The sequence below is a fragment of the Camponotus floridanus genome, unplaced genomic scaffold (genome assembly GCF_003227725.1).
Source record: "Camponotus floridanus strain SB8 unplaced genomic scaffold, Cflo_v7.5 scaffold55, whole genome shotgun sequence".
Lineage (NCBI taxonomy): Eukaryota > Metazoa > Arthropoda > Insecta > Hymenoptera > Formicidae > Camponotus > Camponotus floridanus.
Genome location: NW_020229714.1, coordinates 91,877 through 117,274, shown reverse-complemented (window position 1 = coordinate 117,274; position 25,398 = coordinate 91,877). Strand labels below are relative to the sequence as shown.

The 25,398-nt window shown below is 38.2% G+C and overlaps 3 protein-coding genes across 5 annotated transcripts; 2 read left to right on the top strand and 1 right to left on the bottom strand.

Moving 5' to 3' along the window:
• The first annotated feature begins 689 nt into the window (after nt 1–689).
• Nucleotides 690–3,799, top strand: LOC112639288 (synaptic vesicle 2-related protein-like). The gene is made up of 8 exons (XM_025412703.1): nt 690–816; nt 1,192–1,313; nt 1,771–2,014; nt 2,486–2,644; nt 2,749–2,990; nt 3,195–3,354; nt 3,476–3,591; nt 3,659–3,799. Exons 1-8 carry the CDS (start codon nt 728–730, stop codon nt 3,715–3,717), a joined length of 1,191 nt encoding a protein of 396 aa, XP_025268488.1. The 5' UTR covers nt 690–727; the 3' UTR covers nt 3,718–3,799.
• A 288-nt stretch (nt 3,800–4,087) lies between these two features.
• Nucleotides 4,088–17,463, top strand: LOC105253802. 3 transcript variants are annotated; one of them, XM_011262079.3, is made up of 14 exons: nt 4,088–4,140; nt 5,583–6,623; nt 6,976–7,127; nt 7,738–8,007; nt 8,395–8,551; nt 10,742–11,145; nt 11,397–11,713; nt 11,861–12,096; nt 12,190–12,363; nt 12,592–13,141; nt 13,221–13,300; nt 13,435–13,514; nt 13,763–14,015; nt 14,128–17,463. In XM_011262079.3, exons 2-14 carry the CDS (start codon nt 5,591–5,593, stop codon nt 16,212–16,214), a joined length of 5,793 nt encoding a protein of 1,930 aa, XP_011260381.1. In that variant the 5' UTR covers nt 4,088–4,140; nt 5,583–5,590; the 3' UTR covers nt 16,215–17,463. The 3 variants fall into 3 exon arrangements, with proteins under 3 accessions (XP_011260381.1, XP_025268477.1, XP_025268476.1); XM_025412692.1 differs by lacking the exon at nt 4,088–4,140 and adding an exon at nt 4,197–4,413; XM_025412691.1 differs by lacking the exon at nt 4,088–4,140 and adding an exon at nt 4,850–5,192.
• A 4,540-nt stretch (nt 17,464–22,003) lies between these two features.
• LOC105253800 (protein atonal) lies at nt 22,004–24,186 on the bottom strand. Its single transcript, XM_011262077.3, has one exon. It carries the CDS (start codon nt 23,179–23,181, stop codon nt 22,336–22,338), a length of 846 nt encoding a protein of 281 aa, XP_011260379.1. The 5' UTR covers nt 23,182–24,186; the 3' UTR covers nt 22,004–22,335.
• Nucleotides 24,187–25,398: the final 1,212 nt, after the last annotated feature.

Below are 25,398 nucleotides of genomic sequence, written 5' to 3'. Positions count from 1 at the left end.
TGCGAAACTGCAATAGCTGAAACAGGTAAGGAATGAAATAGAATAAAAAAAAAAAAAAAAAAATATATATATATATATATATATATATATATATATATATACATACATAAAACATTAGAATTATCTCACTATTATCATAATAAATATATCTTGTTACATTAATATGACATAATTAATGTCAATATTAATTTCATATAATCTTAGAGGCAACGTTTTTTTAATTTATACAAATACATGTAGACAGAATTATGCAATTTAATAATTTTAATATATAGGATGGGGTGTTTGGCATTACTTTGTCGTTGCGTTATGCGGCTTAGTATCATTCGCAGAAGCAAACACTTCTCTGACTGTGCCGATCATAGCACCGTTAATAGAGTGTGATCTAAAGCTTAATAGAGATCAAGCCGTCATGCCCGTAGCTATCTCTAGTTTCGGTATACATTTCTAGCATAAAATATTAAAACATTAAACATCAAATTATCAATTAAATTAAATTGTTGTGTTAAATTTTATATTCTTATGTATTTACAATTTACAAAATGTAAGAGATATATCTATGCAGAATTTATTTCAAAGATATTCACAAATATACATTAAAGCATATATTAATTTGTTGTAGTAATTTAATCTAGCGTTTACTTATTGCGTAGGTATGGCAGTAGGTGCTTTCTTGTTTGGATCTATATCGGATACTGTCGGTCGTAAAAAATCAATTTCAATTACCATGGGCATCGTGTTTTGCGCCTCGACTGCCCTGTCTTTCGCGCAAACTAATTTTTTCATATACTTATCAGTATTCGTGTTGGGACTAGCGTAAGTTTCTATCCTATATAAAACGATCGATATAATCTGATAAAATACGAGATCGATAAAATTGCGAAGCATTTATGGAATATTTTTTTTTCTACTTTTTATTACACCTAATATTGTTTCATATTTATCATCTTTTATTCTTTAGAAGAAATAATTCTTAAATATTTTATTAAGAAAAGGTATTGCTTCTTTTTTTTTGCAATTATTATGTTGAAAAGCGAAGATACTAATACTTGAAAAAGCGAAGATACTACGAAGACAATGTGCAAAGATATAAATTACATGTTCATTGTTACATGACATTGAAACTGCGCATTTATTTGATTTACGTGTGGGTAGTAATAATTACGTCATGTTCATTCAACATGTTCATAGAGTTGCTGGTAACAATATCGTCCTCAGAGTCTACTTGATCGAATGCCTACCAATGAGAAAGAGAGGAACTTGCTTAGCCATAATCGATATGTTCTGGGTAGTCGGCTACCTATCAGCTTTAGGTAATGAATATTTGTATATATATTTTGTGTCTGAACTTATAAAAGAAAATCCTTCATTTTTTATTAAATATTTTGAATTTTTTAATATAAAAAAATTCTTTAATTTTTTAATCAAAATTTAAAAAATGTCAGATTCATAATATACTTTTCATATTTTTCTTTAATGCCTTTATAAAAATGACTCTTATTTTATTTTGCAATTTTAAAAGTACTTAAAAAATAAAATCGCAAATAGTTTTACATTTAATTTAAAACAGAGATTTCACGTATAAGCCAATTAATATAAAAACAATCAATTGATCTATGTTTCTAATTTTCAATTAGAGTTCGCAGATTTTAATCTAATGTGTGTGCAAAAACTTGATAAAAATCGACGCTAAAAAAAATACATAATAAATTTTTGATTTTCTTTTACAAAAACTGATATTTATATTTATTTGATGAACAATCTGAGAAGGCATCTCTTGGTCCTTGATGCCATCCGTTATACGCATGCTAAGCAAGCAATTCCGAACGAGTTCCTGGCGAGTCCTCGCCGCTCTCTGCGGTATGCCGAGCCTGCTGATCGCTTGCGCCTCGAGTCTCCTACCGCTGAGTCCTCGACACTTGCTATACCGTCGACGCCCGATACAAGCGCTCGGGGTGCTCCGACAGATGTACGCCATCAATAATTCGAAACACGCCGATACCTATCCGGTACGGTGATCCAACGCGACTCCGTCGAGGAAATCTTGTTCTTTCCTTGCCCGTTCAAATCTTCATTTGCTACCTATGCTATTCTGAAAGAATCTTAATAAAAAATATTAGAAAGTATGTTTTATTTCGAAAATATGTTTGAAAAAAATATATGTTTCGCTTCGCGTGAAAAGATATTTAAAGAACGCATGGATTGCAAATATGAGGTAAAACTTGATGATCCGAAATTAATCATCATAGGCCGGTATTCATAGTCTGTTCTTATATTTAAGATTGCCTTAAGTCTGATCTTAAGTCGTCTTAAGACTCTGCTCAGCCAATGGAATTGGCCGTATAACATTTTCAAATCTTACTTAAGATGATCTTAAATACAAGAACGGATTATGAATACCGGCCAGTAGTCTTGGAAAAATAATATTTACAGCTAATTTAAAATTTTAATTTAAATTTTATAGCTAATTTTAAATTTAGATCAGGGACCTGGAAGGTTGTGTGCGTCCAGACGACGAAGCCGAAGAGGACAGTATTTCACAGTATTTTACGAAAACCTGGGAACACATTTACAGAATACACAAGCCTCCGTATAAGTGCGTGACATTGTGCGGGATGTTAGCGTGTCTTCTACATTTTCCCGGGTAATAAAGGAAGTTTTCCTCCGTAAGCCTTCCAATACATTTCATATCATTCCAACTATTGTTCTCGCGTGATTGCGAGGAGAATCACGAGGACGATATTTAAGATTCGCTTGGCTCGCTCTGTGGAATACGCACGTGCTCCAGGAAATGGAAAGGGACCATGTCGTGAGTGGAAATGATACGTGTAACGTCCATGTCCAGAACGTGGCATTAGGTTTTTTGCGAAGCTGCGACGAAGTGAACGAGACTCGTTTCGGGCTGCTGTTGCTAGTATCACTAGGCTACATGTTGGGAGAAATGTTGCTCGTTATTGGAATTGATGCCATTGGCAGAAAACCGTATTTAAGTGAGTACCTCAGCACAACCGTACCATCTCCTCATTCATTACGAAATCGTTAAGTGTTTTAAAAAGAAAACTCTACATCCTTGATTTCAAACATTTTTTTAACTCTTTACACATTTTCTAGGATATTAAATTTAATTTATGATTCTAAACTTTTTAAAAATTAATGCTGCTGTATTTATAAAAGGATTTTGATTATTTTTATAGTATCTTCGGGACTGGTGGGTAGCCTGATATCGCTCATACTCATTTTCCGGCTGTACCACATAATTCCTGTAATTCTGTCGTCGATTTTCCTGGCCACTTACGCTATCGGACGCACAACGACGTGCGTTTTGCTGCTGGAGAATTATCCCACCGCTCTGAGGTAGATCGTATAAAACGGAGCAGCCAACATCCGGCTAATCTTAGATCATCAGACGCATTTTCGTAAATCAAGTATTTGCGAACGCAACGTAAACTTGTAGTTTCCGACGTTGGTATTTCAGAGGCACGATGATGGGTTTGACGAGAGTACTTCCACATTTGGTGCTCTTCGCGACGCAACACTTTTTAAAGACAACTTGCCTGCTAAGTATAATCGTCGCATCTGTTATCTTAATAAGTACGAAAAAAAAAACAATTATTATATTTGTTTGATTAATCATCGCTAAATGTTAAATATTTTATAGGTGCGGCCGCGATAATGCTACCAGTGCCAGATTTAACCAGATTACCAATGAAGGAGTAGATCAAACTTCCGGAGACGTATCTGACGATTTATTTCCACGCGATTGTATTTTCCACGAATAAAATTTTATTTTAAGCGCGCATTTTCTTTTCCTAAAGATCGTTAATTTAATACTCAGTCGTATTGTGTGCAGATGGAAAAAAATTTAGCATCCTATCACTTTTGTGATAAGTTCTAAGATTTATTCTTCTGCGATTGCAAGATTTCTGCATCGAAATATCGTAAAAAGTAGCATGACGAGGCTTTATGATCGGTAGCGTCATTCCGCGACGCTTATAAATAAGGGCCGAACGGACGCGTCTTCCCGCCGCCTTTCCGTCTATTTTCGAGACGGGAACAGGAAGAAAGCTCGACGCGGACGAGCTAACAGTCGCGCATGCCCGACTCTCGCCTCGACGGCGTCGCGACGCGCCTCTGCATCTCGTACGTATACTCTCTATATTCATGCACACATACACGTGGACACTAACGGCGAATGCTCGTCACCGAAAATAATCGCGCACTATCGCCGAAGTCTCGAAACGCGCGGCGCCCGACGAGCTTTTCTCGTTTTCGTCGCGAAGAAGCGACCTCGCGAGGTCACACGAACTGATCCACGTCGCCTTCATTCGAGAGCCAAATTTCGTGAAGACAGATCGATCGAGATCATAACGAGGAGAAAAATTCTTGTACTGCGATCTCAAACGGCGATCAAATGTAAAAATAAATTAAAGTCGTTTTCGTGAATATATAATTGTGATCGACTTGGAGAAGTGTTCTGTCGAAAGAAAGATTTCTTCTAGTAACGTTGATGCACGTGAATGAATGTGGTGAAAAGTAGTAGATTTTAAACTTGCATTGAAAGAAAGATATAATCTGTGACTGAATAAATTCTTATTTAGTGAAAGTTAAAAGGGAAATAATTGAGATACGTCATTTTCTCATTCATATCTGAATAAAACGAGATGAAAGAAAGTTGAGTGGATGCATAACAAAGGAATTGTGTTCTTCTAAAGCGAAGAAAGTTCTGATTTTTATGAATGAGCACTTAAACAGCTGATTTAATGCAGCAAATCTTACGATAGTGATCTGAAAATGAATACGAATGAATGAATAAATAATGAAAAAAGTAATGGAGCATCAATAAAAACTAATAAAAGCAATTATGGAAAATTTTTATTGTCTCGCAAATATATATGAAGCGGAGGATTAAAATTCCTTTGTACGCTCTATTCTGGTTCTTGCAGCAAGAAGTGCATCAGAGAAACGCATTTGAAACGCGCATTCCTTTCCATAATATTTATACGATCGAATGTTGATGAAACGAAGCAACACTTTGCACGCATCATCAATTAGATTGCATTTGCATCTACCGAAGCATCTACAAACAAATCTGACAAGGAGCCATTATTATCATCAAACACAGATCTCCAGATTACTCTTCGAGTAAACTGAAGTAAACGAAAACAGCACTAGTAGCAAGAAGAATATGCAGTGTAAAATACTTTTCTCTTATTCAAAAACAATGATACATGATTGAATACATGATTCGATGAAAAAAGTCTTTGATCATATTTAACAAGATAAACAAATTTCAATATAAGAATTTCTTTTACAGTTTCCTTTTTATCTTGTTTCAACAATAAATATATAAAAATAGGAAAACTTAAGGAAAATATAAAATTATAGAAAACCTGGTGCAAGTCAAATTATACGAATTTTTTATAAATATCCCAACCGTATTATAGTGTTTCTTCAACACTTTTTCAAATGCACGTTGAAGATGGCAGCGTCATTAAATATCCATAATTGTCATGCGTTGAGAGAAAATTAGCTCTTACGTTCCATCAGGTGCAAGTATCTAAATCTCATATCTTTTCATCCAGAATATCCAATGGCGGAAGACAATGCTCGATCGACCGAGGAATCCGGCGCTCTCGAAATCGAGAGGAAGCTTGACAAGCCGAGCCGACCACGAGATCAAAGAGGAGCTGCCAAGATCAAGGACAAGCCCGAGGATGCTCGACTTCCGACCCCGCCCCCGGATCCGCAGTGTCTGCCGATCGCGCGGGATCGCACGTCTCGCGGTCCCGAGGAGGAAGAAGAGGATCTCGCGACTTATCTCAGCGAGCTCGGCGCGTCTCCGTTCGAGGGCCACTCGTTCGACTACGATACCACGCCGAATTCGACGACCTCGGCTATGGGTGGCGAAGGGGTCCCCTACGCCGAGGAGGCATTCGAGCACCTGGACCGCCTGTGCGCGCTGACGGAACAGATCCTGGAGCTGCGCGATCGCAGCTCCAAGTTCTTCCGGCGCGTGCGAGGTCTGGAGCGCGTCAAGGTGCAGAGAAACGCCGATCGGCGACTGGAAGTTGCATTGGCGAACGACGAGGAGGAGCTGCTCCGCGATTTCACCGACGAAGACACCGGTTTCGCAGAGTCGCTGTTGGATGCGATGCTGTCGAATTGTCGGGATGCCGCGTTGACGCCGAAACGAGGCGAGCGTTTGAACGTGCGATCGCCCTCGAGGCAACGAAGCCGATCGCTGGCCGAGCAGAATCTCGCCTCGAACCTGATCGAACGGGTGGCCGAGACGGCGGATAAACGAGATATATTCGCGAGAAATGCCGGTCGAAACGCGGGTCGAAACAGCGGCCCGAAAATAAGCAAATGGACCAGAGTGAAGGCGGCCTTCAAATGGGAGCGAGCGTGCACCAATGATCTCGCGGATATCGCGGAATCGAGCACGTCGGCAACAGCATTGTCCACACCGACGACGAAGTATCTGAGGATCCCGGATGCGATCACTACCGGAAACTGGAGCACCGGACCGTCGCTCTCACCCTGTACCAGCGAAGTCTCCGGCCCGTCCACGCCGATCGGTAGAGTATCATCTGCATCGTCGTCCAACGAGGAGGTGTTTGATGGTGAGAAAATATTTCTTCATTTTTATAATACCTCCTATTGCATATTTTACATTTATTAATTTAATGAAAATTTTCCTCAAGATCCAAATTTTAATGCAAAATAAATTACGCAGTTTAATCAGAATTTAAGATAATTGCAAATTGAACTCTAGGATTGTGAAATTAATAATTTTGGGTAAATCTTAATTTTTCTGATTTTATGAATATGAATCTGTTTGAATCTGCTGTGAATAATTAAATGAATTAAAATTTGATATATTGTAATAATACATATACTCTTTTTCATATAAAATATGATTACTCATGTGTCTGTAACAAAGAGGTACACTTCGATTATTACATATTTTTCTAGATTCGCGCAAAAATATTATAAACTCTCCGGACCGACATTTGCCACTAGTGAAAGATGATAAAAAGAAGGATGATCCAGATCGACCCGCTCGATCATTTGACCGCGACACTCCCATAACAGAGAGTGTCTGTTCCATAGAATCTCCGAATGAGGTAACATCTGTTTTATAGCGGGAGGCGGGAAAGCGAGCTTGGGTGATTTAAACATATTTTCTCCGTAAAAAAAATGTATAGACTTTATTCTACGTTTTCAATCAATTTTGCTGCGGCGGTTCACGTTATAAGAGCAGCATCGATAAGAACCCTCCGCGAAATTCCTTTCTCGCAACATACGTATATACAAGTGCCGACTTAAAAATATCCACGGCAACGCGTGCGTGCCACGTACGGCCGCGCCCGTTGAATTTCTTTGATCAACGCATCGCGAACGTATCCATTAACGGACGTTGTCCCATTCTGAAACACGAGTCTTTTTGGGTTTTTTTTTTATCGTTTAAAATTGCGATACCGAGTTGTCTCGTTATTATTAATTATTTCAGTCTCTTTAAACGAGAACAAAAAATCATTCTAATATAATTAAAAGAAAATGTGTGCGTTATAATATAATATATTCTATTCCCTCTCCTTTCATGTCATGAAAATTTCTTTCTTTTAGCATATATTATTACATGCATTTAAAACAATAATTATTTATTATTATAATAATTGTGAATTTCGCTTATTATTATATAAAATAAATTCTCTCGCTTATTCTTAATAATAGGTAAATCGCAATAAACCGCTGATTCGTATTATATCGGATGCGGATGCAACGATGCACGCTGTGAATGGAAAAGATCCGGAAATATCGTCGAAGAGACCGACGCCGACACTGACGATCACGATACCATCGAACGAGGAGGAAATCAGGAGCTTATCCTCTCCGGAATCGATATCTCCTCTTCCCTCGAGCACGCAAGATTCCGGTGGAAGTTCACCGCAACATCCCAAGATGCGCCAGGATGCATCGAGTCCGAGGGAATTTAAACGACAGGTTGGACAAGTGGCATGTGGCATGTCTCTCTAATATTCGAATCTATCGAACAACAATATATTTAAAATTATTATTATTAGTTATTATCATTTTTTAATATAAGACAGATCACGTTTGGGGAAAGTTAATTTTATGAGACAGGTCACGTTTGGGGAAAGTTAATTTTATGTCAATGTTCATTAAAATTAAAGTCAAGTTTCTTTTTTTATCTTTAATGTCTTTTAAGATTCATCGCGAAACTTGAATGAGACACGCCGTATTTTATCTACGAAGAATGCACTGTAAATAAAACAGGGAATTCTAAATTCCTCAAAGATGCTTTCTCTTGCCAAATGATTACATCGCACAAACTTCGCTTCGTGCATATACAATAACGTTGGGTTCCAGCATTCGACGATCGAGGAAGCGGTAACGCATGCGCCAAAGATACAGCGACAAGATTCGAAATGGAACAAGGTCAGACGTGCTTTTCTGACAAATGCCACCTTCAGCGTTCCACCGAGCCCAGTTAGAGTGGTTGCGGCGCAATCATTCACGAATGACGGTGAGAGTTTTATGTAAATCTTTCTAAAATAACATCGTGTAAACAAATATATATTTTGTAAACTTCATAAAAGAAAATATACTAATGCGAAAAGATTTCCTACAACGCAAGAAAGCTTATTATACATCAATCGCAGAAAAATATGTGCATTATTACACTATATTCGTTCTATTTTGATCAAGAACCAGTAAAAGTTTCGCATCTTTATGGGAATTCGGGATCCTAATTTTAATAAATTTATTACATCATTAAACACTCTTAAACTCATAAATCTTGATCGTATAAACCTCTGTAGAATACTTCAAATAAAATACTATTTGAAGGCATACGAAGATGAATAAGACAGTTGGCTGTTACATGCAACTCTTACATATCTATTTTTAACGTAGAGATAAACATGAGACTGAGGGAAAAATTTTTGACTTATTTCAATCTTAAAATCCTTTGCTATTTTTTTCTCTTACATCTTTCAATTCTCACGATTATATTTCTGGAGTTTCTTCAACAGCGCATTTACGAGTTTTTTTATTGCCCATATCGTTTTCGCTACTTGCTCGATTTTTTCAGCTGAAGGATGCATCTCTCCAGATATTTTATCAATTCGCTCACTTTCTTATGGTTCATTTCGATCGCTTCCTGTGCCGTCATTTCGTGTGCCTTCATGACTGTCTCTTGAAGTTTTGTGATTTCTTTGAGCTTGAGACGTACTTCCTCGTTCGTTTGATCGAACATCTTTGTCGCTTGATCCAACTGTTTCTTTGCGCATTCCGTGAGATTAGAAGGAACATTGTGCTTACGACACGCGATCAATTTCCTCTGTGCACATTCGACACATCTAGTCACATCACTTCGCAGATTCTTCAGCTTGTATGTTATGTTTTTCGTATTTGCAACGATCGCTCGTTCCAGAGCGTCGAAAGATCGTTTTATCTCGTCGTTGAGTAGCAATATCTCCTTTCGCATCCAGCTGCCATACGAGACGTCCAATCTGATCAGTTCGTCGAGTTTTCCCGAAGTTGCCCTGAATAGCTTTTCCATTTGAATCGCATGAGCGGCATTGCTGCTCTTCAAACTACTTTCCACATTGCTCGTGATTGATCGCGATTCGTCCTCCACGAATTTCACTAAATTCTCGATACGAAGTTTTAAGGATTGTCGCGCCTTTAAATAATCATCGCTGGCTGTTGTTGCATCGCACTAAAATTTATTATTGCGCTTATTATATCGAAATGAAAAAAAAAGAAAAATGAACTGTATAAATATTTCGAGCTAATTTTTAAAAAAGAGATTCTACTTTTACTAATTACTTTAATTAACTTTAATAATATCTGCTAATATCCACAATCTATCCACAATCTCTCAAGTATCGGTTAAGTTTTGATAATTTAAAATATCGATTAAATTTTTTCAACGAATAATAAGATATAAATCATTAAGCATTTTGTGCATAGTGCGATATCATATTAATGAAAATGATATAGTTAAATGTTCAATATGTATTTATATAATTTTGTCGAGAAATTTAAAAACGTCTAACAAAAGAAAATGTAAATTAAACAACTCGCGTTTTACTTTTTCAGATTTAGGCTTGGAGAATAACTTTTTACAATATAATTGTGCAAACGATGGTTTAGGACATTGCTTAAGCTTCTTCTGATATACGGGAGTTAGATGAATTTTGCTTCCCGACCAATTAGTAAACTTGCTATCTTTTGATATTTTTTTATTGAAGCGAAAAGCGGAGAATGAATTTTTCGCGATATTGTTTACAATTTGACGACCTACTTGAAAATTTTGCGGCAACATGCCGAATGAAACTTATATATGTCATATGTTGTTTATTAAAATATAAGATTCTTGAAATAAAAAATCAACAAACAAAAGACATATCGAAATATCGCATTTCGAGTCGATAAAATAACTTCGAGCAAAAATTAAGCACATACATTCCAAAATCAACAAAGGAGACACAAATCGTGATCGCCCCGATTTTTGTCTCACAATCAGAGTTTCATATCGAGATATTCATAAATACGTAATTCATGAGCTTGTCTTTATTTTTAAATTTCAAAACTTAAGAAACGCAACTAACATCCTTGAAAATTCACATCCAATGTTCCTTTAACTCTTTCGCATGCTCCTTATTTCGTGCCTCTTGTTGCCGATTAAATATTTTTATTATAAACGCAGATACACGCCGAGCTCGCAGCTGTAGCGAAAGCGTCGAGGATCTCGGTAAAACCATTACAGGTATCAGCAGCAACTACAACAACAACAACAACAATAACCACTGTCGGGAACGAGAGACGCGCAAGGATTATCAAGCATTGCGGGAGAAGTTCGGTGCCGAGTTCCACCGGAAGCTGGTCGAGTGGGAGCGCCTGAAAAGCGCACGAAACGCTCGTGATGGTCTCCCGTTGAACGAGGAACGACTGGCGCCGGAGTTCCGGAAGAAGCTACAGGACTGGAAGCGGACGAAGAAGGGCCGACGATCCGGTGCGGTCATCGAGCAGCAACGTGTCAGTCGTCGACGGCTGACTGACTGGCAGCTCTGGCGTTCCTCCTCATCGAAAGCCGAGCTCAGGTGTTACAATGTACGTTGATCTCACCAGCAATTATGTCACGTGAAATGAGTACCTTGAGATCTAATGAAAGAGAGGGCTGCTGTAAAAAAAGGACCTCCTGTGTTCAAAAGATATTAAATTTATTTTTTATATTTATTATAATTATATTTTTATATTTATTATAATTATTATATATTTATTTTTTATTTTTTAAATATAAAAATATTAATATTTTTGTCACAATTATAATTGTTTTTAATACAAGATTTTTTACATGATAGAAAAATCAGAATTCAATCGGTTCGCGCGGAAGCTGCGCGAGTATCGGTAGCGCAGGGAGCTTTGGCAGTGATGGAAAACAACATCTCTGCGAGGACTTTATTAAGCGGATGGAAGCGTGGAGGAGGATGAGCGAAGCCGCATGTCGAATCAACGAGAGACCGAAATCGCCGATGAATCGCGTCACATCCGATGTCATTGATGAAACGGAGTTTCTCGCTTTAGAAAAGCTGCTGTTACTATTTGGACAAAGGATCGGCAAGGAACGTCGCGAGAGCGACGCGAGACAACTGAATGATTGCTTTGACGGCGATTTAAGGTACAGAAATTCAAATCGTGTTAACAAGTTTGGATATTTTTCTAATGCAATATTTTTGTTAAATATAAAAAATAATAAAAGCCAATAATGTGCGCGCCAACTGTAAATAATTATTCATTGATTAAGATAATTTTTCATTGATTAAAGATTCATGGCTATGTCTCGAGGCGTAAACTGTGGCAACGAAGTGTTAATTCGTACATCCGTCGGATCTTATCGTTTCGAAGGCATATCCCGAGAATTCACAAGGAAATTATACGATTGGGAGAAGCATCGCGGAATATCACCCAGATCCTCCACGTTTCGTCTGTTGGGACCAGGTTATACGCCATTCACGCAAGATTTGAACGAAGCTACGTTGACAGAATCATCGAATACGACGGGTAAGATTAAATAATTTCTCGAGAAGCTTGATATTTTCTAAAACAGAATAATATTATTATTACTATATAATTAAACAATTTCACAAATCGTAGGAAAGAATCGTGCATTCCACTGGACCCTAAAAAGATCCAAGTCTGACGGCAGTGTCTTCGAAGGCAGTGTTCGCGACGAATCGTTCGCAGTGCGTCGATCCACGAGCCTCCAATCTTTGATCTCTACGGACAAGCTCGAAGATGATACTCGAATGAACACTTTGCCAGTTTCTAGTAAACATACTATTTTAATCATTTTTTTTAAATTCAACAATTTTGCATGTCGCAGTTTTAGTTTTAAATATGATCTATATATCTCTAGCTATTTTCTTACTTGATTTTATAATATATTTTATCTATTTATTCACGTTTTATCAAAATTATGATTACTATTTATTGCCAGATAATTCTCTATCAACGCTATTGATATAAATATTAATATAAATATAATGTTTGTTACAGATAACTCGCAGGGAATCAAGGATCCCTCGGAAGACATGACAGTGGAAGATTCCGAACCGGAGGCGATGATTGTCGACATCGAGGACGTTATCGAGGAGACCGCCAGTCCTTTGACTGGAGTACAACCTCATCAAACGCCAGTATACTCTGTTGCGGCCAGTGAAACCACTAGTATCGCCGTTCCTCTTGGTACAGTTACATCCAGCCACGAGCCATCACCGGTATTTTTGGTCGAAGCCGAGGATGATAAGAATTGCAAGCCATGGAACAACAGAAAGTGGATTAATCCAGAAGCTCGCTCGAGCGAGAATAGTCCGAGTCCGGAACGCTGTTCGCTATCCGAGGATTGTTCTCGCAAGAGAACGACACTTTTGGACGAAGATAAACCGAACTGGGAGTCATTGTGTGAGGAAGGCAACAAGGAGATTCAAGGATCCACAGGCTGTACCGAGGAAACATGTTGTTCGATCTTAGATTCTGTAAAATTCGATCAATCAGTTGGGTGGACTGAAGATACTTGCGACGAGTCACGCGATGAGGGGGCGAATAAGTAAATCGAATTATTTCTTCAAAAAATTATCTTTTTTTTATGATAGCGTAAAATTGATGATTTTACGACATTTTTTCAGAGACTCGATTACATTCGAATTTCCTCTTACTCCGATTTACAAGAGCAAAAATGACACCAAGAAACAAGAGCCTTCTTTTGGTAAGACATTCATCAAAATTACATCGATTTTTTTTAGATATTAGATTAAATATTTAATTGCCAAAATAATCTCTTATTTTCTAAGTTTTTCATCTTGTAAATCGTAAGTTATTTTATTTTTCGCTGTCTTTCAGAAAATGACAACCTTGAATCTGCATACTTTGCGAATAATTTCGAAACTGTGTCACCGATACGAAATGAGGAAGAATTAATGGTACATTTAGATAATTTAATTTTGCTTTAACATATTGATTTTGCACGTTGCTTTATTTATTTAGTTCTAATATTTTTTAAATCATAAACGTATCATGAAGAAAGAAACAAATTGTTTATAAAAAAATACTTAGCAGAATTTGTCAAAATTTGCGAGATGCTCGAATCATTATGTTGAAGCTCAAGCTTTTTGGAAAAGTAAGTTTTATCATAGCGCAATTGAAATTAGCATCCTGTCGGTACAACCAGGACTCGTCGCGTACGTGGACCAAGGAGATGAACGAGACGAGAAAGATTGAGGACCTTGCAAACGAGTCATCGAATAAGGGACAAACGAGCGACACAGAGGATCTTCGAGATGACAAACACACTCAAGAGGCTAAAAGAGAAAAAATAATTCTCAGCACAGATTTTTGCACTTATCAGTTGGCAACAACAATATCATCTTCAGATCGCCACGATTCCATGGAAGCTTTATCGAAATTGTCAAATTCAAACTTAGGTAAGACGTGTGTATTTTTTATTCTTTTCTAATCTTATATTTTTATTATCTACTCGTTTTATATTTTTATTTTCCTGCATAAACATCTCATTATAATAATTCTTTCTGACAGATAATAACAAAGATACGTCGAAATCCTGCGATCTTAATATTAAAAACGATTTTAAAAACGATATTACTTCAGCGTATTATGAGAATTGCAGTTCTCCCGAGCTGCAAAACGATGTTGATCGACATTATGAAATTCTCACATTTAAAACAGACACCTGCAGTGATACGATGAACAATCACTTGTACGAACCGGTTGATTGTCACGAACAAGTATGCGGTTCCTCTTATGATAATGGAAATAATTGTATAAGAGAAAATCTTTTGTCATCAAAGTTGACAGCAATGGAAAGATCTAATCTTTCGGAAACTCCGAAAAATCTCTTGACCAATACGATTCAAACTGTACCGATAACTGTCTCTAGAAATAGCGAAGCACGCTGTTTAGAAAAAATTCTGATCAACGAGGAGACATTGAACAAAATAATCGTTCCCACGGCGAGCACGGAGGACGGAATAAAAAGTACAGAGAGAACCCGAAATCGTTTCGCAAGCGTAGATCGTCCGGATGAAGTCGTCGGGAATCGATCGAGCGATTGCAATCTGTCTACGAGGATCACGACTCGGAACAGTCAGATTGATTGTAACAAGAAGGACGGTTCTTCTTCCAAAAACGTTTTTATCAAAACAAAACGCATGATATTCGGTCCGTTTCGCCGCTCAGAGGACCGGGTATCTTCAAGAAAGGAGAGCGATGGCTCTATCGATGGTCGACTTCGACGTTCATCCAAATCTAAAAGCAAGTCGAGATCGGCATCGCCCAAACTATGTCGACAGGACGCTTTATTGCGCGTATCGTTGTCCTTACCGTGGCCTCTACGCTCCACCTTGAAAGACAGCGAGACCCCTCTTGAATCTAAAAAGAGCTTAGGAAGCAAAACGGAAGATGTAAAAACAATAGAGCAAAAAAATCCGCCCTGCGAAAAGAATAGTATGAATAATAAAAAATTCAATGACCGACTAACTGAGGAAAAGTTGCTATCATCAATTGATGTAAATCGGGAAAAGATTCATCACTCGGACGCAAAGTTTGTGACCGCGCCGATAAATATATGTTCATTCGGGGCGACTTCTACACGACTTTCTGAAGGACCAGATCCATCAAGAATAACATCGATCAAACAGAACCAGTGCAATCAAACGCAGAAAGATGAAAAACACGGGTCAGATGTCAGGTGTAATCAAGTGAACTTTGAAGGAAAGCAGAACGAAGAAAGATTCAGTCGAAATCAAGACGAAAGGATACAAGAAGAGATCGAATTTGGCCAAAGACAGGATGAAGTAAGTCAAAGGGATGAGAATCATATGAAATGTGACGCGGTATCATCCGACTTGATGCACAAGCTTAGAATACTTTCGGATGCTGCGGCGAGAAGAGAAGGTCGAGCGACAGAATCTCTCATAATCAGCGATCCAGAATCGCGCTCCTCTAGGATACGTCGCGCCAAGGAAAGCTTCCTGTCGCGTCGAGGCGGTCCTTTCTGTCGCTCCATGATGGAGTCGACGGAAGCTGCGAATCCTTGGAAACGTTCAACGATGATAGCCACTCAGATGTCGACCGAAACGTCGAAGGCGAATGAGATTACAATGATTACTGCGAAGTCCAAAGAGACAGAAAACGTTGGAAATCGAGCGGAAATGGTGTCATTGACCGCGCAAGACGAAATCATTTCTTTAAGCGAGGATAAAGTCGATGCATGTCAGAAAAATCTCGCGATCGATGATGTCCGATCGGAATCGCTGGTAAAATCAGCGAGTGCTGGTATGATTAACATAGATCCCAATACATTCGGCCGGCTAGTTACGACCGATCGGGGATGCGAGTCCTTGCCGAGGACGATCGCAAAGCGTCGCGACTCTTCGGGGCCGCTGGCGAAGATTGTCAGCAAGCTGAGGCTGTCACGATTGATTCGCGCCAAAAACGTCGATAGTGGCGGCATGAGTACGATCTCAACCTTGTGCAGGCAGAGTTTGTTAATTAATATGCGTGGTGACCCCGAGAATCGACGAAGCAACGAATGGGAGTCTGAGAAGGATTCGTCTACGAAAGATAAAGATAAGGATGATGATTATTCAGGTGAATCTTCTTAATATACATATAAATAAAATTTTACTCAACATATTATTTAATATTTCAAGTGTATCTGATAATTTTTTAAATTCTTTTCTTAAATTTATTTCGATCTTGCTACGAAAAGTAATCTTGAGTAATAGATCAGCTTTACTTTCTTTTCTTTCTTTCTTTTCCGATTAGGTATTGATGTTTCAATTAATTTCATTAACAAAAATCTAAAGGCGCTAATAATAAATACATAAGCAATTGAATGTAAATGATTTCTCACAAGCTATTTCCAGACTTGTTAATAGATAAAGATATGATTTTTATATTCATAACACAATTTATTATGACAAAGCTACGTGAAATTGAAATAAAAAACAAATTTAGAAAAAATCGATGCAGTTTGATAACATCCTGTCAGTCCATGTAAATGCGAATCTCGCGCAGGATTTGAGAAACTCGAGTAGATTCGTGCCTTTGGAAGAAACGCGACTTGGAGATGGATTACGCTAAGTCGCTTTCTTTCATTTTTAACAATACTCGCGCAAACAGCGTGTCCCCGCGCGCAACGAATGGCAAACACAATGACGGACGGGTCCAGCCGGTGTTTGATTAAACGAGATTAATGTCCCCGGGGCGATCTCGAGTGGCGAAGGGAGAGCGTGCGCGTGTCGCGAGCGCGTGCCTCCCCGAAGTCGCCAGGACTCGATTCTCTCCCTCATCCCTTTCGCGATCCCACGTGCGTTCCGCCCTGGTTCCGACCGAAAGACCTTTCCACGTGGAACGGAGCGAGGATCGTCGAACCGTCGCTCGATCGCATTTAAGCGGATTTCAATCGGCCTCGAAACGATCGTGCAAACAAACCGTCAAGCGGCGTCAGCGACTTGCTCTCGCATTGTGTATAGCGCAACGTCGATTGACGATGAAAGTGCCATGGGAAGGATGTTGATTTCCGACGAAAGGATATCCCTCGGGATACCGAGGGACGCAAACTCGCGTTTATGTTCCGTCGAGCTTCAATTTCCCTCTATGCGTATCCGATAAATGTAATATGTTCATTTTTTTTCGACTATATATTGCGACTAAAATATTGATATCAACATCCTTATGCCAAACTACGAATGCGCAAATTTTCCAATTTTGCATTAATTGAATTTTCTTATTTAATTTTAGGCATGATGTTAATGTAATATAATGCAAATATTATACATAGCGGTTCAATAATCCGAAGAAATTACAAGAATAAAACAAAAACCCTTTTTCGGGGCAAATTAAACTTTCAAATTGCAATAACTTCGAGCCATAAAATTGTACTTCGTAATTTTAGCATAACGATATTTACGATAATATAAAAATATATACATATATTATGAAAACAATATTAAATAAAGATTTTTAAGATTTCTTTTTAGACGATTTATAATTTGCAACAGAATTCAATTTATAATTTCATATATATCGCCTAATATAAAAATACATTTGAAACAATAAAACACATATCAAATATATATAAAAAATGCAGATATATAAAAACATTAAATTATAAATAGTTTCTCATCTTAATTTTGATCGCGAAGTTGAATTAAATATATTTTCTAAAGTGAATTTAATATAAGAATTCGTAAAATAATTCTGCTACTAGATAAATGAATATTTATATTATACATTAATGTTTAAAAAGGAAAAAGAGTATATTCGCTGTCAAAATATTTTTTTAATGATAATCGGACAGTATTTCGTCCGCATAGTTTCCTTCAACATTTAGAGAGGATCGAAGACATTAAGAAAACCGCAACATATCGTATCTTTTAGGGCGATACTGAGTACATGACTATACAAGCATGTTGGGAAAAACGTTCGCAGGTACAGGATCCTTCGCCGATTTACGATTTGAGACGCGCGAGACGCGCAGGATCATCGACGCGGCACAATGGGCGGTCGTGTTGCTCGTTGCCTTCTCCAGGATCGAGCTGTCCGTCTACCTGCGTCTATAATCCGGAAGCGTTCGCGGGAGCACGCATGCAGACGCGTCGAGAAGATATTAATGTCGTGGGACCGCGATCATCGTATACGAAACATCGTTCCGGATCTCTTTTCCATTCTTCCTAGACAATGCCCGCGATCGACTTCCGTCAGACCACCTGGATCGAACTATACGACTATGCGATAATATTTCGAAATTTTTTTTTTATGTATGCACTATATCGAGATTGAACAATGAAGAATTAACGTTTCAATTCCGATATGTTGATTAATTTTTTTTTGACATATGTAAAAATTTCGAGCGAATCGTGTACTTATAGAACAATTTTTGCCTGCGATTAAAAATATTTTTTGCCTCAGAACAAGCTCTCGAGAACGAGTTGCATCGAATGCATTGTACAGCACGACTCGAATTTGAACGAGCGAAGGTACATTAATCACGCGAGCGAAAAGCGACTGATTTATGATCGCGGTCCGAGTAATTCCGAGTTGCAATGAGTGCATAAGTACGCACATACGCTGTTTGTCTTCCCCCATGGCTGAATTTCGACTTGCCACGTGTGTTTAGATGCTTCTCCAATGAAATATCGATTAAAAATATTCATACAATTATCTAATTTTATAAAATAAAAAATTGTAAAGGTCATTAAATGAAATAATTTAGAAATAATTTAGAATTATATGGAAATTTGTGTGAATGATATGTTTAGATTTATTTCGATTTTTAAATTGAAACTCTTAGAATTAGATGTTAGAAATATTATTGTGAGAGATGTAAATTAAAATTATTTTTTAAGAGTATTCTCTGATGTCTTCAATTGTGTCGGAGTACAATATTTTTTCTAGTTTCTTGCAAAAAATAAAAAAAAACTTAATACCCTTCTTCTCTCTAAAGTTTCAATTAAAATGAAGTGCCAATAACTTAAGAAGCCGTTCCGCTGTCCGAATCTTAACACGATGAAACGCGTATTTCCGCCGTCGCTACCCTCCGATTCCGGTGTGCGCATCCTCCCGTTCATAAATTACCATTCAGTCCGTTCCCAGCTTTGCCTGTGTAGAAGAGGAGTAAGGGGATAAGGACGACTACGACGACGACGACGAGAAAGTACAGGTGCTGCGGACGCGGGTTGTTGAATGCGCGGCCACCACCGACAAATTTCGACCAGCCGATCGCGGTTATCGCTCGATCCGGTCGCGAGATTGCATTATCCCGATGCTTTATAATGCGTTACGTTACTCGACCCCCTTCATCCTCGTCGATCCCGAGCGATGCGGTAGCATCGGGGACCGAAATATTCGGCTGCGTCCGCGCGCGTTAGACCGTTTCTCAAATAAAGCAATCTCCAAGATCAGAGACAACAACACGGCGGCATTTATTCTTTTATCTCTCCCCTTCCCGCGAAAGTAGCCACTGCAGCGCAGCCGGACTCCTCTTTGTCAGAAACGGAGCCTGCTGACAGAGCGAAGGTGGTTAGTCGACTCGGCAGAATTAATCGTCTCGAAAAATATTTACGTTCTTTCGTCCAAAAGGGCCCCATGTCCCTCCCCTACAACGATCCTCGGATCTCTTGGTATTCCTCTTCCACTATGTGAAGACTTTCGCGATTAGATCCAGCCGCGCGGATCTCAGATCGGTACTTCGCGACGACCACTTACGGTAGTTTGATCTTATCCTGGTGTCGAGGGCAAAGAAAAGTTAAGTGTCGCCACGCGACACACACGTAAGACACATGTTGGAGTAGAACCAGTTTTCTATAGATTAATTGATAATATTTCTGTATCATTAGACCATAAAGTAATTAATTACCTTTTGAAATTTAGCTTATGACTAGACATTATTAGTTATTTTTTTTAATTATTAGTTATTATTAGTTATTTTTTTAGTTTACTAACTGTCTATGCGTTTTCATTCCTCACATCAATTGTTAGCGTTTTAAATTTTGCGACCGTTATTATTGTACATAATGTCTATTTGTTTCCTATCGTGCTTGTCTTTGTTTAATCGCGCTCTGTTATTATTATTTTAAATTTTAATTTTGTTTATTTTCTAACGACTTCTTGAACATTGAAAAGAATCTTGAAAAGATCGAAACATACGTATGTACTTTTATATCTAAATGATTATTAATATATTATGTTTCTTACGTAGAGTCTTTTATTATTTTTTACGCTCTAACATCTTGCGCCACGGTCTTTTAGCCTTTCTTTTTTATTTTCATATAACATTCATAAAAAAAGAAAAAAATAAACATTTTCATAAAGAAATGTTATTTTCACATGATATTCGTTCGAAGTTGTATTAAAAATTTTTTAAATTTTTCAAATTAATTCTACAGAAATATATTATTAAAATAATTGCTAAATGAAATCTTTAATTAGCAGTCATCAAAGAGATTGGACAAAAATACATAAGATGCAAAAGGAAGGAAGAAAGGAAAGAGTCATCGCCGAAGGAAAGAAGTCTGGAGGTTCTTCTCAAATTGCGATGAAACCGGGCACCGCTGCGTCGCGCGGGTTTCGTATAACGAATGGACCACCGATGGCGGTGCTGCTCGTCTTTTTCTCTCTCGTTTCTTCAATGGATATTCATTCATCCATCCATCGACTCCGACTAACAAATTCTTATTTTAAGGAGTTGCGTGCACGCATGAAAAGTGGGCTGACAATCGCGACATTTAATAAATATATACGATGACGAAATGATAATAAAAGATTGGATTTAAAAAAAAAAAAGATATTAAAATTCGTCAAAATTATCGTCGCAATAATTTTGGAAAGAAAAATAGAATATTTTAATAATAATTTGTAGAAGCTTAATATCGCTAGTCGAATTTTCAAAGGTTAAATGAAATTGTGTAGTCGACCAAACTAGCCAGAAATATAATTTATTCAATACGACGTTTCGACCATATGGTTGTGGTCCTTATCAAGTATACAAAAATTAGCCGAAGTAGTAGTAATCAGAGTGTCGGCATAGATAATAATCTTGTGCAAGCACATGTCACATTTGCAAAACTTTATTTAGAAAATTCAATTTTAAGAACAATGAGTCCGTGTGGGACCTCGTCAGAGACTGTCTCTGACTTGTTCTTAAAATTGAATTTTCTAAATAAAGTTTTGCAAATGTGACATGTGCTTGCACAAGATTATTATCTATGCCGACACTCTGATTACTACTACTTCGGCTAATTTTTGTATACTTGATAAGGACCACAACCATATGGTCGAAACGTCGTATTGAATAAATTATATTTCTGACTAGTTTGGTCGACTACACAATTTCATTTAACCTTATTTTAATAATAGATAATATGAAATTAGTTATAGATATTTAGAAATTTCGAGATATGATATATCACGGATGAGATAAGCTGTGGCAGGTTACTGTAAAATAATTTTATTCTGTAAAAAAGAATACATCGCATTTCAGTCTCGCAAATAATACGTAACTAATTGTCGTATCAAAAATAAATTATAGTATGCACAATTTAGCGAGCAATATGATACAGCGCTTAAGATTAACTAACTCTCATAACGGGCTATAATACAAAATTTACAAGATTTATTTACATACGTATAATATCGTTAATACTCTATACGAGATCACGTGTCGGCAATATTATATTATCCAGTATATTCGTGCAGTTTCATGAATATAATAATGGTTGTAGATAAATATCAAAAATAGTGTGAAACATGTGGAGAGCATCGGCAAACGATATTAACAAAAATAATTTCAAGAAAACAACGGCAGCAATATATGCACGTCATTTCACGTTATTATTTATTAATGAAATAATTACTAACTTTAGAGAAAAGAAGAGAAAAAGATTTTAATTTCTTACCAATTATCTTTCAGTATTACAAATATAGATAATTTTATTTTGCAAGGCACATGCAATGATATTAGCATTTCATTAGAATAATCATTCTTTAAATCCAAATTATAGACTCGATCTATTGTTTTTCAGCTTTCTGATCAAGTAGTCTTCATAAGTAAAGCTTGCAATGTCAATATTCGTAGTGTTTTACGTCCAGTTATGTCAATACAACTAATATAGTAATGTTGAAGAACTCGCGAATCTCGTATTCTCATTCAAGCGACTTTCTTTTACCTTAAGATTAAGCGAATTTAGTGGCTTCCGACATCGAAAGCGAAACGAATTCTCTTCACTGCAGCAGGTCATAAAGCGCAGTAATGTAGGATTGAGCCATCTGTAACGTCTCGTACTTAGATAACTGTCTATCATTGCCCAGAGACGGCAGATAAGCGCGCAGTCTGTCGAAGGCCTTGTTCAGATTTTGCATCCGTCTCCTCTCGCGCGCGTTGGCGGCCAGCCTGCGTTTTCGGACGATGGTGGAATTGACGTACTTGCCCCGTCTGCGAACCGCATCGCCGGAAGTGACATTCGCGTTCTCCGGATGATCCACGCCGTCCTCGCTGATCTCCGCGTCCTCCTCGCTATCACCGTCCATTATTCTGTCGGATAAACAGCCGCTAGAGTTGCTGATGACACTGCCGTGACAGGACTGCGTCTTATCAGTATCCAAGATGATCGTCTCCTCGGCGTCATCTCGCTCGCCGTCCAGATTGATTATATCCTCGGTCACGAGATGGTCCATCGCGTTGACGCGCAGTCGCTTGTGTCCGACGTTGCTCAACCCGATCATCGACGAGGTCTTCTTCATCACGCTTCTTTTATCTTTACTAATCGAACCCAGCAACCGATACGTCGATGGCGCGCTGTTGATCTCTGGTTCCGACGAGATCGACAACGTCGTGGCCGGACTGACAGATCGCAGGCTGGCGGTGGGACTTGGCGTGTGCCAACCGTCACTGCAGTTGCTGCTGTCATAGACGAGGCTCTGGGGTACGGCGAGGGTGCTTACGGGTGGCAGGCCGATCTTGCTCGTCTTGGGGTAATTCGGCAGGTCCAGATAAGTGCAGGCTGCGAGCGACTCGTCCTCACGCGGCGGGAACATGTATCCGTAACGAAACATCTCCTGCAGTTCCATAGCAGGATCTCCACGAAACAACGCGTACACGCGCTACGAATGCACGCGTGTGAAGGCGACTCTCTTTCTAGTCGCGCTCGAAGATCCTTTCACTGAAACCGCACTTGATAACCGCGATCGAAAGTCTCTCCTCCTCTTCCGCAGTTCCTCAGAGATCGTTCCCTTACTCGGACCAAGTTGAGTCGGACGAGATATCGCGATCGGCTACACGAGATCGGCAATGATGGGTGAATACGAATCGACGCGCGATATCGAACCAAGACGAGCCACAGGGTGGTTCTGAAGTCGGGTGAAACGGCATCGGGATATTTATGCGTTTGCGGAGCGAGGCACCCTCGCGTAGCACGTGCCGCATCGCCAATCAACGTCGAGCACAGTTCCCCACTTCGAGACGAAGGAACCCGGGGCCCCGGAACCGGCCAAGTCGAGGTACGCGAGCGGGGGCCGCAACAGGTGGCCCGGCGCCTCCGTTGTACACGTACGATCTCACATGGAACCGCGTAACCATTAAAGTCATAGTGTATTAAAAAAATTAAAAGCATTAGAATGAATATTAAGCGAATGAATCGATCGTTTATAATCGAGAATTCACACGAAACTGATGGATATATTAATTAGGTCGCAAGTCAGATCTTACTGTTTACTGCTGAAGATCTGATTTTTCTCATGCAAAATAATATATTTTTGTGTATTTTTTACGCGGATTTTTACATGTATGGGGGAACGCAAGTGCAATTTAATGAAAACGATAATGATGATGAAGGTTCCTTCTTCTTGCAATAATGTTCGCTACCTGCTGTCGAAGCTGCTACTTCGTTCTTTAGTCTGTATATGTTCTTACGCTTCCCCAAACACAACACCGGAAAATCGCCGTTAATATGTGCACGCGCGCATGAGGGAGAGTTTGCACCTCGTAACCATACAACGGATGCGCGTGCGAGTTTTGGTCTACGAGCGCACAGGTGGAAAGTATTATATAATTAGTAATTGGATCACTTTGTGTACTTTGTGAATTACATATATGTATACATATATGTAACATATTTTAGGAACTTATTAAAATGCAAACGTTATATAAATGATATTTTCGATGAAAATGATTGCAAATAATATAATACTAACAATAAGATTTAACAATATAAACATTTTAAATATCATAAAGTTATCCACATTAACTAAATCATCAAAGCAAAAACATTAAATTTTAATATTACAATTTTCTGTCACTAATATTGCATAAATCTGATTTGTTACTTTTGTATGTTTACATTGGAAAATGTGATTTTTTTACGAATTAACACATATTTAATTCTTAAATATTTTTCTAAACAAAAAAAGCCAGTTAAACATAATATAAGAGTAATATGTATTCGGACATTCGCCCAAAAAACTTTGTTAAAACTTTAGAATGCATCTTTTGATGCATTTAGAGATTCATTAAGAATTAACAGATCAGGCTGGTTTTGGTCATACTTGGATCGTATCTGCACAAAAGGGTGCAAATACTTTAAGGGCGTAAGGTCCAGTTACATCTTTACTCGCTCAATTAGCGAAAACAGGTAGGATAAAATTTGCGGTGACCGCGACACACGGTGGTCCGTGGCAACCCGATCTCTGTCATTCCCCTGTCGTTTCAAGCGCGCCTGTCGTCTTGGATTTCGGAGATCGTCTCACAGTCGCCCAAAAATTCTTCCTAAGAATAATCCCTTCTACTTAAAAATCTTCCGTATCTACGACGAGAACTTACGTACAAAGTGCGCGGAAATCGATGTGCGATTTCGTCTCGCGCGTTTCGAACTATTGTTATAATCTCAGAGAATCCCAGATAGACAGATAGGTAAATGCATTTATTAACAATCTAAGGCAAATTCTTTAAAAATATACAAGAAATAGATTTTGTTCGAAGTAAATAATGATAATTAATAAAGATGAATTGCAAAAAAAATTTATTTCAAGAGAAATAGCAGTAGCTAATAACTATCAAGATGAGAGAAAAGTGTGCACATTTAGAATAAAAATAACGAGTTAATAACAAGTAAATAACAAGTAAAAAAGCGATAAAAAAACTAGAAAGAGAATATGATGATAAAAGGCCAGAGAATGCAATAGAAGAAACAGAAAGTGTAATGGAAAATTAGCAAAATATCGATGTAATTGACGTATTTAGTAAGAATGAATATCACTTGAAATTTTTTTTCCTCGCATTATGTAGGTCCC

Excerpts from the sequence above, each read along its gene's own strand:
- LOC105253800 (XM_011262077.3), bottom strand. The coding sequence starts at position 23,181 with ATGGAACTGCAGGAGATGTTTCGTTACGGATACATGTTCCCGCCGCGT.
- LOC112639288 (XM_025412703.1), top strand. The coding sequence starts at position 728 with ATGGGCATCGTGTTTTGCGCCTCGACTGCCCTGTCTTTCGCGCAAACT. Across the intron at positions 1,314-1,770 it reads CGGCTACCTATCAGCTTTAG|GCATCTCTTGGTCCTTGATG; the intron begins GTAATGAATATT and ends CAATCTGAGAAG. Across the intron at positions 2,991-3,194 it reads TGGCAGAAAACCGTATTTAA|TATCTTCGGGACTGGTGGGT; the intron begins GTGAGTACCTCA and ends TTATTTTTATAG.
- LOC105253802 (XM_011262079.3), top strand. The coding sequence starts at position 5,591 with ATGGCGGAAGACAATGCTCGATCGACCGAGGAATCCGGCGCTCTCGAA. Across the intron at positions 7,128-7,737 it reads CCATAGAATCTCCGAATGAG|GTAAATCGCAATAAACCGCT; the intron begins GTAACATCTGTT and ends TCTTAATAATAG. Across the intron at positions 14,016-14,127 it reads ATTGTCAAATTCAAACTTAG|ATAATAACAAAGATACGTCG; the intron begins GTAAGACGTGTG and ends TCTTTCTGACAG.